Consider the following 12,422-nt stretch of genomic DNA (forward strand, 5'->3'; position numbering starts at 1 on the left):
TCCACTCACCTCAGCCTCCCAAAGGCGCGGGATTACAGGCTGAGCCACCGAACCTGGCTCGAGCATTTTCTTTCATTTAACAAATATTGGATCCCTGACTTGTTGCTGGGTTAGTGCCAGGCCCTGGGGAGTCAGTGGGGAGTCCCTGACCCCCGGGGGGCATTCATTGTAGTACAAAGTAGGACATTAGACAAGTGGACACGCAGACAGTGGCACAATGGAGGGGAAATGCAGAATGCCACGAAGGCATGTAATAGGAGGGCTTGAACTCTGCGTATCAGGGATGGCTTCCTGGAGGAAGTGGCACTGGAGCTGAGAGCTAAGGCTGAGCAGCAGTGATCTGTGCTGAGAGAACGCAAGAAGCTCCAGCCTGGGAGCCACAGCACGCAGGTGTGGCTGAGCGCAGAGAGCAGGAGCGGGTGCCGCGGGGCCTAGACACACAGCCAGGAGGCTCTGGCTCTGGAGGGGCCGCTCTTGGCGCGTGTGAGTATGTGCACCTGGGAGAGCTCTGTGAGTCAGAGAGGGTGTCCTGGAGCCCTGCACCAGCCCGGAACCCCTCTGTGGGCCGTTCTGCTGTGTGTGTGTTGCAGAGGTTTGGGGCGTGGCCGTGGGAAGGGCTGCAGGACGTCCCCCAGGGTGGCTGCAAGTTTAGAGGCTGGCACAGGGAGTCTCTCGCAGTGGTGATTCCAAACCCAGACCCCCTCCATGTGACAGTGGTGAATGGTGTCCTTGTGCAGGCTGGGTGACTTTGGGGTCACATTGCTAGAGGCGGGGTTGCCCTACTCAGGGGCCCATGTGGCGTGGAGGCGGACAGGGAGCAGGAAAGGTGGCAATTCCTGCTCTTTGACTCACCCCCTCCCCTCCTGACACGAACGCCCAGGGCTTTTCCCTTTGTGGCCTGTGGCTGTCTGGGCAGTGAGTGGGCGAGCTCTGCTTACCTAGGTGTGTGGGCGTGTTGGGGTGAGCTGTGGACAGTGGGCCATTTCCTCCATTTCTGCGTGAGAGTCCTGAGAGAAGGCCTGGAGCTCCCAGGGAGGTGAGCATGCAGGAAGGAGGTGGCCCAGCGCAGTCCAGGCTGGACCTCCCCGTCTCTCCCCTTCTTGTGTTGAGAGCAAGGTGCACCCACTAGAGGGTGCTGGGAGGTGTGCACCAGGGCCAGGGAGGGGTGTGAGCCATGTGTGCACGTGGGAGAATGCTCATTGGGTCTCAGGTCCTTGTCAGGTCTGTGCAGCAGTGTAGGCCTCAGAGGGTGGCATGCCCCCTGTGTGTGGGGCTGCTTGCTGGTGTGCTCTGAGGATGTCACACCGCTCCATTGGGTGTGATGGAGGAGGGGACATGAGTGTGATTGTCACAGAAGCGTGCCCATGTCCGTTGTGTGTCCGCCTCTCACTGCCCACACAGATGGGCCCAGCTGATACCTTATTCCTTGGCCTCATGAATTTTATGCAGGTGGACAAAATGCCAGGCCCCTGTGGGGACAGAGCCTTGAATGTCTGGTGGAAGGCTTCTGCCTCTATTTCAGCCCTACAGTTCCCCTGGGACCCCCTTAACTGTCGTTGTTCCCCTAGGATCCAGGTGAACGACCTCTTGGTAGAGGTGGACGGGACGAGTCTAGTGGGAGTGACCCAGAGCTTCGCAGCGTCTGTGCTCCGGAACACCAAGGGCCGAGTGCGGTGAGAGCCGGGGCTGGAGCGTGGGGCAGGCAGGAGTCCCCATCCAGACACTCTGCTCATCTGTCCGCAGCTAGTTAAGGTTCTGGGCCACCCTGCTCACAGAGGAGGGGGTCCCCTGACTCCCTGTCTGAAGGAATTATCGTGCCATGGCCCCTTGCCCTGTGCCCGCCTCCCCTGCCTGGGCTCCCTGACTGCTGCTGGCCACCTGAACTTGGGCTTCAAGGCACGTGTCCACTGTCCCTCCAAACTGTCCTCTTGGGCTTATTCTCCTTCCCCCAGCTGTCCCTGACTCATTCATTGAGGAACCAAGATGTGCAGGGTGATTGCCAACCAACTTGGGCTCCCCTTGGGAATGTTGTCCAGGAGTCAGTCCTGGGCAGACTCCTCCCTAGGTGTGAGTTGAGGGGATTGGATGAGAAGCTCCCTATGTCCATCCCACCTCTGGCTTCAGGGATCACTCCCTACCCTGCTCTAGGAGGGGCACTGCCCCCAGGAAAGGATGGTGTCAGAGACAGGATGTGGGTGGCCTCGGGGAGGAGGGGCTGATGCCTGGAAGTTCCACTACTTCCTCTCCATCCTAATCTTCAGCTGCCATCATCCCGCCCCTTCCTGAAGCTCAGGGGCTTGGAGCAAGCCCAAGACACACCTCCAGGTCCTGCCTGGCTGGACCAGGTCATCCTCCCCCTCCCCCGCCTCATTTCTCCCCACTTGGTTGGCGAGAGCCCCTACACCGGCAGCTCCTGAGCTCATGCCCCTGCAGCCCAGCCCAAAGTTGGGCCGATCTCTCCTTCCCCAACCCTGGCTAGAAGGACCAGTGGGCCTTCCTGCCTCCCCTGGGAAGGAAACCCAAGAAGGCCCCCCCCCGCCCCCCATTCATTATTAACCCGGCAGCCTTTGGTCTCAGCCATCTCGTCTCACCTCTCCTGGGAGGAGGGCCTGAGTTTGGAGAGGGGAGCCGCAGCAGGGAGGATGGCATTTCGCAGCCGAGGACAGAGGCAGGGGATGATGCTGGTGCCCCTGCAGGTTTATGATTGGCCGGGAGCGGCCGGGAGAGCAGAGTGAAGTGGCCCAGCTAATCCAGCAGACCCTGGAGCAGGAGCGATGGCAGCGGGAGATGATGGAGCAGAGATACGCCCAGTACGGGGAGGATGACGAAGAGGTAGGGAGTCCTGCCTGGCAGCGCGATCGCCCCCTGGTGACTAGATGAAGCACTGCGGCCATTTGCCTTTCCGCTTTCCCAGGCCTCCTAAGAGGCCCAAAGTCTATTTCCTATCCCAGAGTCACACCCTTTGTCTTCAGAGAGCCTTCCTGGTCCTATAAGGAAAGTAGTTCCCTCAGAAAGCCCCCACTGTGAGGGCAGGGCACAGGCCCTCACCTCAGCGGACCTAATCTCAGGAAGAGACCAGTCTAAACTTCAGGGACCTGTCAACAGCAGCACCAGCTGTTTCTTCAGGATCCCAGTCTTTTGTTGTTGTTGTGACCCAGGCTGGAGCACAGTGGCAGATCACGGCTCACCGCAGCCTCCTCACTGACTTCCTGGGCTCAGGCGCGCTTTCTGCCTCAGCTTCCTGAGTAGCTGGGACCACAGGCAGGCACCACAACGCCTGGCTGATTTATTTATTTATTTTTTTGTGGGAATAAGCTCTCACTCTATTGCCCAGGCTGGTCTTGAACTCCTGGGTTCAAGCAGTCCTCTCGCCTTGGTCTCCCAAAGTGCTGGGATCACAGGCCTGAGCCACTGTGCATGACCCAGGGTCCTAGTCTTATAGGGAACTGCTTCTACCTTCAGGGGATTCCCCAGGCTATTGGGAGGCCATGTAAACTCCTCTGGTGCTGCCGCAGGCTGAAGGGGAGGCCGGCGCCACACCCCTGGATGGCTACCGGTCAGAGCCCTGGCAGCGGGGCTGAGGGCAGTCGAGGTCAGGATGGAGAGGGTCCACAGCCCCCTGTTTCCCTTTGCAGACAGGGGAGTATGCCACTGATGAGGATGAGGAGCTGAGTCCCACGTTCCCGGGTGGAGAGATGGCAATTGAGGTGTTTGAGCTCGCAGAGAATGAGGACGCGCTGTCCCCTGTGGACATGGAACCCGAGAAGCTGGTGCATAAGTTCAAGGAGGTGGGAGGAGGGGGCTCCCTGGGGTGGGGGAGGGCGAGGGCAGGCCTGGATCCTGCCCTCCGTGCTGCCCACCCCACCCAGCCGGAGCTGACTGCCCGCCCGTTTGCCCCACAGCTCCAGATCAAACATGCTGTCACTGAGGCAGAGATCCAGCAGCTGAAAAGAAAGGTGAGGGGGCTGTGTGTTGAGGAATCGGGTCCCTCCACCCTCACACCTGCACATGCTGACATTCGTACACAGGTGCCCACAGAAAGACCACACTGAGGCAGGGCACATGGTATTAAGAGCTCAAGCTCTGGACACATCTGTTCCACCATCACTTGCTGCTCTGTTCCTCAGTCTCCTCATCTGTAAAATAGGGTAATAACAGTACCAACACCGTAGGATGGTTGCGAGGATTCAATGAGCTAAGACACGTGAGTCTTTTTCTTTTCTTCTTAAAGCAGGATTTATTGAAAGTACAGAAAAGCTCCCACAGTGGGAGGGGACCCCAGGGGGTTGCCTGAGTCTTTTTTTTTTTTCGGGTCGGAGTCTCACTCTGTCGCCCAGGCTGGAGTGCAGTGGCATACTCACGGCTACTGCAGCCTCAACTTGCTGAGTTGAGGTGATCCTTCCACCTCAGCCTTCCAAGTAGCTGGAACCACAGGTGTGCACCATCACACCCAGCCAGTTTTTTGATTTATTGTAGAGACGAGTTCTTGCCAGTCTGCTCAGGCTGGTCACAAACCCATGGACTCAGGCAATCCTCTTACCTCTGCTGCCCTAAGTGCTGGGATTATAGGCAAGAGCTACCATGCCTGGCCTACACATGAGTCTTTAGCACAATGACTGACATGGTAAGTGTTCAGTAAAAGCCAGTATTAGCTATGAGACTGAAGCATACTGCGTCCCGCTCTTGATGTGTCTGTGTTTATACTGTCCCACACATGTCTTCTGTATAGAGGCCCAGTGATAAATGCCACCCTCCCAGAGATGCCCACTGACACATGCCAGCCTGGACCCAGGCACAAAGGACCCATAGACCCACTCACCCAGACACAGTCCCAGAGACACTGGGCCTGTGCTTCATATGACACCACACCCAGGACCGTCAGCCTAGGAGCGTAAGCCCACTCTGCATTCTCTGAGACACATGGGTGTGACCGTTGCTCAGACCACCTGGCCTAAGAGAGTATCACAGGACATGCGTGTTCTCACCTGGGCAAGCCACAATGAGGTGCTGATGCTGACAGCACCAGAGGTGACATAACACACCAACACATATGTACCACACAGACGCTTCCATAAGCCCGCTGGGTGCCAGTGCCCTTGCAGGCATGTGGATACACAGACTTCATATTAAAAGTCTGCAGTGGGAGTCCCAACCCCATGGGCTTTCAGTGTGGTGGGGACAGACAGGTTTCCAGGGACCTTGCATACAGGGGAACCCAGGTACACACATGCATACACTCCCACACGTGGGTATCTACCTGCCCCACGCGTGGAGCAGATGGCGTAAACCGAGCCTTGGAGTAGGGTGAAGTTGAGATGGCTGTTTAGGAGGGGTGTTCCTGGCAGGAAGCTGAGCTCGATCACGCTGGAAGCTGGCCTGAGGAGGAGGCCCTCCAGGCTGTGGCAGCGTGCCTGTGGGTGGGGGGTGTGGAGACAGGTGCAGAGTGAGCTGTAGCTGGCAGTGTCTGGGCCCCCCTCTAAGGTCTTGAGCCTTGGTTCGGTAGACAGTGTGGAGCTCTGTGGCATTGTGGGTGCTTTTGGAAGGTCACTGGCGGCCAGGTGGGGGGGTGCGAGGGTGGGCCAGACTTGAAGATGAGCAGACTGGCTAGGGGCCCGGGCAGGGTCCTGGCAGGGGTGGGCCAGGACTGCCCAGAGTACAGGCAGAGGGTCTGGGAAGGAAGAGTGGGTTAGCACTCATTTCTGGGGTCACAGTGACAGGCCACGTTCATGGGTGCAAGCAGAGAGTGTTCACACATTCAATTTACAAACATCCGTCGGGTACCTTCTAGAAGCCCCGCACTGTTCCAGACACTGTGACGGGCAAAACCAGAGTTGACCCCTGTCCTTGTGCAGCTTGGAGTATGCACACCAGTGACTGTATTGTTTCAAACTAAGCGGGCTCTGATGGAGAAAACAGGAGAAACTAGATTTGGGTGGGGGTGGGCTGTGCTGTTGTGGGAGTCAGGGGGCTTCCCGGGGAAGGGATACACTGAGCAGAGAGCTGAAGGGTGAGCTTGTTGTGGGAAGCAGCTAGGCAAGGGGGACATTCCAGGCAGAGGGGACAGCGTGTGCAAAGGCCCTGTGCCAAGTCTGAGAATCTGTGGAAGGCCTGTGCGTTGGGGTACAGAGAGCAAGGGGTGCTTGTGGCCAACACGGTGGCAAGGCCGGCAGGGCCTGAGACTGAATGCCAGGCTGGCTGTGGGGTTGTGGTGCCCTTGACAGACATGAGCAAGCTGGGAAAGGAGGTGGAGATTTGTGCAGGTGGGGGGCTGGTTTGGTACCTGAGAGGAGCTGGGGGTAAGACCGGAAACTGGAGGCCAGGTTGAGCTGGGGTCCGGGACTTGGGGTCCAGAGTGCACAGAGGTGCTGGAGGTGGGACCCCGGCCCAGGGCAGCAAGTATTGAGAGAACAACAGAGCCAGGGCTGAGCCGTTGGGAGTTGGAGGTGTTCATTGGGGTCACCTGGGAGCTGGGAGCGGAGCCAGGTTTGTTCAGGAAGCCATAGGAGCGGGGGGCTAGACAGCAGGGCCAGGGCTGCAGAGGGGGACCAGAGAGCAGTGGTGCCCCTCCGCTGCCCTCCTCTTTAAGTACCGTCTCCCTGGAGCCCTGGTGAGCTCGGGAGGCAGGTATCATGGCCATTTTACAGATGGGAGAACTGAGACTTGAGACAGAAATTGCCTTGCCCCCGGCCAGTGTAGCCAGTGACTTGCCGAGGCCTCCTGAAGCCTCCCTGGGAGCGAGGGGCAGTGACCCTAGCCGGGAGCTCTGAAGCTGAGGTCCCACCTCTTTTCTCTCTGGGTTCCAATTCTCAGGCTCAGCCCAGGAGAGCTAATACTTGGGGTGCAGGGGGCTTGCATCTGTAGGAGTCCCCCAGAGACTGTGGCCCTGGTGCCAGGAAGGGGGTGCCCCTTGGCTCCCCCTGACACCCGTCAACCCAGAGCCATGTTGTTCCCTCTCAGCTGCAGAGCCTGGAGCAGGAGAAGGGGCGCTGGCGGGTGGAGAAGGCGCAGCTCGAGCAGAGCGTGGAGGAGAACAAGGAGCGCATGGAGAAGCTGGAGGGCTACTGGGGCGAGGCCCAGAGCCTGTGCCAGGCTGTGGACGAACACCTGCGCGAGACCCAGGCCCAGTACCAGGCCCTGGAGCGCAAGTACAGCAAGGCCAAGCGCCTCATCAAGGACTACCAGCAGAAGTACGTGGCGGCGGTCGGCGCCTCTGGGGGGCGAGGGGGTGCCGAGAAGCCCCGGGCAGCGGCCCCCCACCCCACCGGCAGCTGAACAGGGAGGCAAGGGGCACAGAAGCTAGGGGTCCCAGCGTGGGGCCCCTGGGCCTGGGATGACTGGGTATCAGAGCCAGCACGGGGCTGGGCCCCAGAGGCTCTGGGAAAACCAGAGGCCTCTCGACCTGAGGCTAGGGAGAGGGCAACGCTGCCCAGGGGGTGGAGCCGAGGACCCCGGGTCTCCTCACGTGGAAGCCAGGCCTCAGACCTTTACCTGCCATCTGTCCCTGCTTGTCCCCAGGGAGATAGAGTTCCTGAAGAAGGAGACTGCACAGCGTCGGGTTCTGGAGGAGTCAGAGCTGGCCAGGAAGGAGGAGATGGACAAGCTCCTGGACAAGGTGGGTCTGGGGCACCCTGGGGGCAGGGCCCTACGGAGGGAGCAGCATGGATGTCCCCGGCACCCTTGCTGTGGGTCCTGGAGAGAGAAGGGGCTCCTGTCCCCACCGGGCACGGAGCGGGCAGGGCCCATGCCCAGTGCTGAGGCCTAACCCCCTCCTTGGTTTTCCAGATCTCAGAACTGGAAGGAAGCCTGCAAACACTGAGGAACTCCAATTCCACTTAACAGGAAGCATTCCTTGACTGGACAATAATTAACCCCCTCCCACTGTCCTCCCTCCCCTGTCCTCAATACCCCTCCCCGCCCCCTACCAGCCTGGGGACAGGTGCCCCGACTCCCCCACCCCTCCACCTCACCTCCCCCAGCTTCAGGGACCAGAGGGCCCATATCAAGGCCCCTTCAGGTGGCCCGGGCAGACAGGTGGCTGGAAGGGCGGCCTCCCTCTTGCCCCATGGGGCTGAGGTGCTGAGGCCAGGGGCTGCCGAGGGCCGGCCTGGGCAGTGGACGGACGCAAGGACCTGCAGATCAAACTGCCAGACATTCCAACCTCCAACTTTTGTCTCTGGACTGGAATGGGGCTGGGCTGTCCCCGCATCTCACAGACTGGAGGCTGCTCCCTGCCAGGGAGGCCTCTCCACTTGAGACTCCACTTTCTTGGCCCTTGCCCCCCCCACCCCGTTGTGCTGTCTGTTGCATCCTGACCCGCCTGCCGGTGGGGGGCTTGCCTCCACGCCTCCCGCCCTTCCGCCCTGTCCTGGGAGGGATAGAGTCCGCCCCAGAGCCCAGAGGCTGGGCCTGGCCCTGGCCCTGCACTGACTTCTCCAGTGTCCTTCAGGAAAGGGAGGAGGGAAGGAAGCAGGGAGAGCTCAGGACACCTGGGGCCCAGCTCCCCCTTGTGGGCAGCAGCCCTCACTGTCTCCTCGTGCCTCCCTCTCCCAGGTGCCAAATAGCCATAACCTCCTACAGGAACTGTTGCGCTGGCCCCGGGGCCCGGGTTTCCCGGCCCAGCCTGGGGACGCCAGGGAGGAGAGGTCAGCTTAGGGGGCCTGGCTGCAGAGACCCTGGTCCTAGGCGAGGGGAGTACATCTCCCTAGAGAGTCAGGTCTGTCCCACCCTGCCCAGGGCAACGCCTGGAAGCCTTGTACGAACACCACAGATTCAGCCCCATTCCCACGCTTTTCCAGCGTTTTGACTGGGGGGCAAAATGTTGCTACTCATCTTTTTGGAGACCGGGGCTACTCAGCTGGTAGTCTGCCTTCTAAGTGAAATCGACTCTGTTCCCCACTTTAACCCCAAATTGGGGCTAGGACCAAGGGAGGTGAGACCCCCCCCAGGTCCCCTCCCCTCTCAGAATCCATCTCATTTTGCCACTTCTTCATACCCCTGCCCCAAGCCTGGGTTTTTGTTCATTTTTTAAAAAAAACAGACTACCCTGTCTTACCCGTTTCAGCTTCTTTGTCCCCTGTAAATAGACCATGCCATCGATCAGTATTTCTTGCCCCCTCTCCCTCCCCCAGACGTGCCCCCACCCCCTGAAAGCTGGCTGTCTCGGTGCCCGGCCCCGTGCATTCACCCCGGCAGATGGAGGGGGCAGAGCCGGGGCTGCGGGGCGCTTCCCATTTGTTGGGCCAGCGGCCGCCCCTGCCCAGCCATCCAGAGGACCGCGTCTCTGTATATAATATATATATATGTATGTATTGTTCCCGGTTTTGTACGGACCATGCCCTCTGTCAGGTCGTTCCCATAAAAGCAGCCCCCAGAATCTTGCTGTCTGATTTCTTGATTCACTGGAGGGGTGCAGGACAGGGATCAAGGATACCAGACTGCCCCTGCTGGTCCCCTCCCAGCAGTGTCACCTCAGACCCTGGGGAGTCTTTCTGCACAGTTTCCCAATTCCTGCAAACTTCCTCTCTGCTGCTGTTCTGTCCATTGGCCCCCATGCCTTTTGTCTAGGGCTGGACTGGGCTGGGGGTTTCTAGAATTTACTCTTCCAAGGCCTCTGAAGGGATTAAGAAGTGCTAGACACGGCAAGGCCAACCTCAAGGTCCTCCCCTGAGAAGTCTCTAAATGGATGCTTTCGAGAGGCCCCCCCGCGTGAGGTACAAGGCGCATAGGGGCTTCCTGGAAGTGACAGTGTGGTGGGAGGTGGCATGTCAAGGCAGTTTTGTCCCCAGGGTCTTGGAGAATCTGTCCCGTTTGCTCCTCTGGGGTGGGCCCGAGAGGCCTTAAGTAGCCCCAGTCCCTGCTGTGCACTGGCAGACCTGGTTGCTGAGTCACTAGCTCTCATACTAATGAGTCTGGGTGTCTAGACGCCAGGGTTCCGGGGCCAGCTTTGGTGAAGTCCCAGAGAGCCGAGGGCCAGCAGGAAATGGGGCAGCGGCTTACGGCAGGTGGCCCTGGGTGCTGCTGGGCAGATGTGAGCCAAAAAAAAGCACAGGCATCTGTGGTGGTCAAGGCTTGGCCCTAGAGGTCTCATCTTCCTCTCCCTCTACCCTAAGAATGGAAGTCCCAACCTCAGGGCCCTCTGAGGTCACCGTGATAGGTCCCTGACTGTGTGTCCTGGATGAGTGGCCCAAACTCCCAGAGGCAGTCAGCTCCCGAGGCAGCTGTTCCCTCGTGGATGGCTCTGTCACACAGATCCCACTCATGTCAAGTCCTGCCACCCTCGCCTGAGGGTGGCCTGGAAACCTGGGTATAGTGACCATGCCTCTCAAGGCATCTCCTCCGTGTGGGCATCCTTGGAACGCTCTAGGAGCCCTTGGGAGGTAGAAGACAGACCTAGGTGGCTAAAGCCCAAGCTCAGAGATCACCAAGCCACGTGGTCACAGGTCATGGCTCCAGAGTTAGAGGTCCCTGAAGCCCTGCTTGACCTAGCCAAGAATCCCAAGAAGTGGAGTGGCCAGGCCTTCCAGGGTGGAGAGGCAGGTGGGGGGCTGTGGGGAGAGCTTCTACTGGGCTGACTGGGGCTAAGTGTCCAGGGTGGGGTCCTGCTGCCCCCCATCTGTCCTGTGCATTAGGTGAGGGGCCTGTACATTGTATGCTGGCAGGCCAAGTAGCCCTCCAAGTTTAAGCCTGAGTGTGTTCTGTGTGTGGCTTGGCTGCAAGTTCCTTGGGCCTGACCATGTGACTTGATTATGCTAGATGGCATGTTTACATTTGGGGCTGTGTCAGGTGGCTATGGGCAGTCAGTGTGAAGCTTCTCACCTCAGCCCCTCCCCCCTCCCGTCACCTGCCTAGTTTTGGGAGCTTGGTAGGTTTGTCAGAATCCCAACACTTGCCATAAGGGAGGGAAATAGATAAGAATTTGCTCAACTCCAGTTTAGGCCTCACTGGGAACAGGGGCCCTTTCCAGATCCCAGGGCCTAACAGATATCCTCCCAGCCCTGACCTTCCACACCCTCATCTCCCCAGCCCCTCAGGATCCTCCATAATCAATCCCCACACTCCCACCCACCACCCAGATTGCACCAGATGCCTGCAAACCACAGCTCTTTAAAGACCCCAGGCACAGCCCCTCCAGGCTGGCGCTAGGATACCACCCCTCCCCAGATCTCCATGCTCTATCCTCATGAAGGCCAGTAGACACTCCAAAAACCTAGGATATACTCAGGCCCTGAAGGTCATTAATTCTGTCCTCACTCACAGTCCCAAGATCATCCTGGCTCCACATGCCACCGCCACAGGCCCTTGAGGCCTCAGAAAGGCAGAGTCCCACGGACCATTGGGGAACTTGGTCCTGCAGGCTCCACTCTCCCCTGACTCCCGACGCCTTACCCAGCCTCATCTTTGCTCTTGAACAAGCCACTTTCCTTCTCCCAAGTCTGCTTTCCCTGAGGTAGTGGGTAACAGAAACACCTACCTCTTGGTCTTATTGTGAGCATAACAACAAGTAGCCTGACAACGTGCCTGGCACATCCTAAGCCCAGCGGTATGGTGGATGGCTGTGGCTCTCACATGGCCTCCACTGGCTGGCCCGCCACCACCCCCAGCTCACCACGTCTGACCTCATCCACGGCCACCCCCACTCTGCTCCAGGGGTCCACACTCAAGGCAAGGACCCACAGTCATCCTAGACACCTCGTTCTCCCTCAACTCCAAGTCTCGCCGGTCCCCAATCCTGTCAATTTCCTCAGGTCCACCTCCTGCGTGTTCCCACCTTGACCTTTAGTCTTCATGACCCTTGACCTTTAATCTTCCTGACCACTACCATCGTCTCCCAACAGCCTCCAGAGGGGCCTCAGCCCTTCAGACTGCCCCCTGCAATCCTTTCTCTGGGAGGACTAGAGTGCGTCCTAAATGGGGCGGCAAATCTGAGCCCCTCCCTCCTGTTAATTTCTTTCCCCCAAGGCTAGAGGATCAAGTGCAAGCCCTCTGCCCACACCGCCCCAGTTTCCCGGCATCTTCCCCTCTAGTCCACCCAGCCCCAAGCCCCTCTGGCCCTTCCCTACCAGGACCTGCAGGAGAAGCTCACACATCACCTCCTCTGGGAATCCTCCCTGCCCACCCCACCCCCACCGGGTCCCAGGCTGGGCTAGGCCCTTCAGTGTACTCTCCTCTGGCGCTGAAGTGCCTGCCCTCTGTGGACGGCGCTTTTTGCCCCCGCCCCCTTTCGTCTGCGCCCCTGACTGCACCGAGAACCCCAAAGGCCTGGACCTGGCGGGCTCTGTTCACCGAGGTCCCCTCCGGCCTCGGCGGCTCAGGGGGCCTTTGTAGAATGAATGAATGAATGAATCAGGAGCCCTCACAGACCTGGCAGAGGAGGCGGAAGCCCCGTGGGTCCCAAGGCGGGGCCGCCCCCCTAGCTGCTTGCA

The 12,422-nt window shown here is 59.3% G+C and overlaps 1 protein-coding gene across 1 annotated transcript in view; it reads left to right on the plus strand.

Annotated features, from left to right (window-relative positions):
* The window catches only part of LOC103272613 (neurabin-2), an 11,445-nt gene extending 2,072 nt beyond the window's left edge, over positions 1-9,373 (plus strand). Inside the window, exons 3-9 of the mRNA XM_008070097.1 lie at positions 1,569-1,673; positions 2,697-2,832; positions 3,636-3,788; positions 3,903-3,956; positions 6,958-7,187; positions 7,516-7,612; positions 7,783-9,373. Coding sequence (XP_008068288.1) covers positions 1,569-1,673; positions 2,697-2,832; positions 3,636-3,788; positions 3,903-3,956; positions 6,958-7,187; positions 7,516-7,612; positions 7,783-7,836 — 829 coding nt within the window. The 3' untranslated portion in view covers positions 7,837-9,373. The remainder of the gene's footprint in view (positions 1-1,568; positions 1,674-2,696; positions 2,833-3,635; positions 3,789-3,902; positions 3,957-6,957; positions 7,188-7,515; positions 7,613-7,782) is intronic.
* The last annotated feature ends 3,049 nt before the right edge of the window (positions 9,374-12,422 follow it).

The sequence above is a fragment of the Carlito syrichta genome, unplaced genomic scaffold (genome assembly GCF_000164805.1).
Source record: "Carlito syrichta isolate Samal-C Ts95f unplaced genomic scaffold, Tarsius_syrichta-2.0.1 Scaffold111540, whole genome shotgun sequence".
Classification (NCBI taxonomy): domain Eukaryota; kingdom Metazoa; phylum Chordata; class Mammalia; order Primates; family Tarsiidae; genus Carlito; species Carlito syrichta.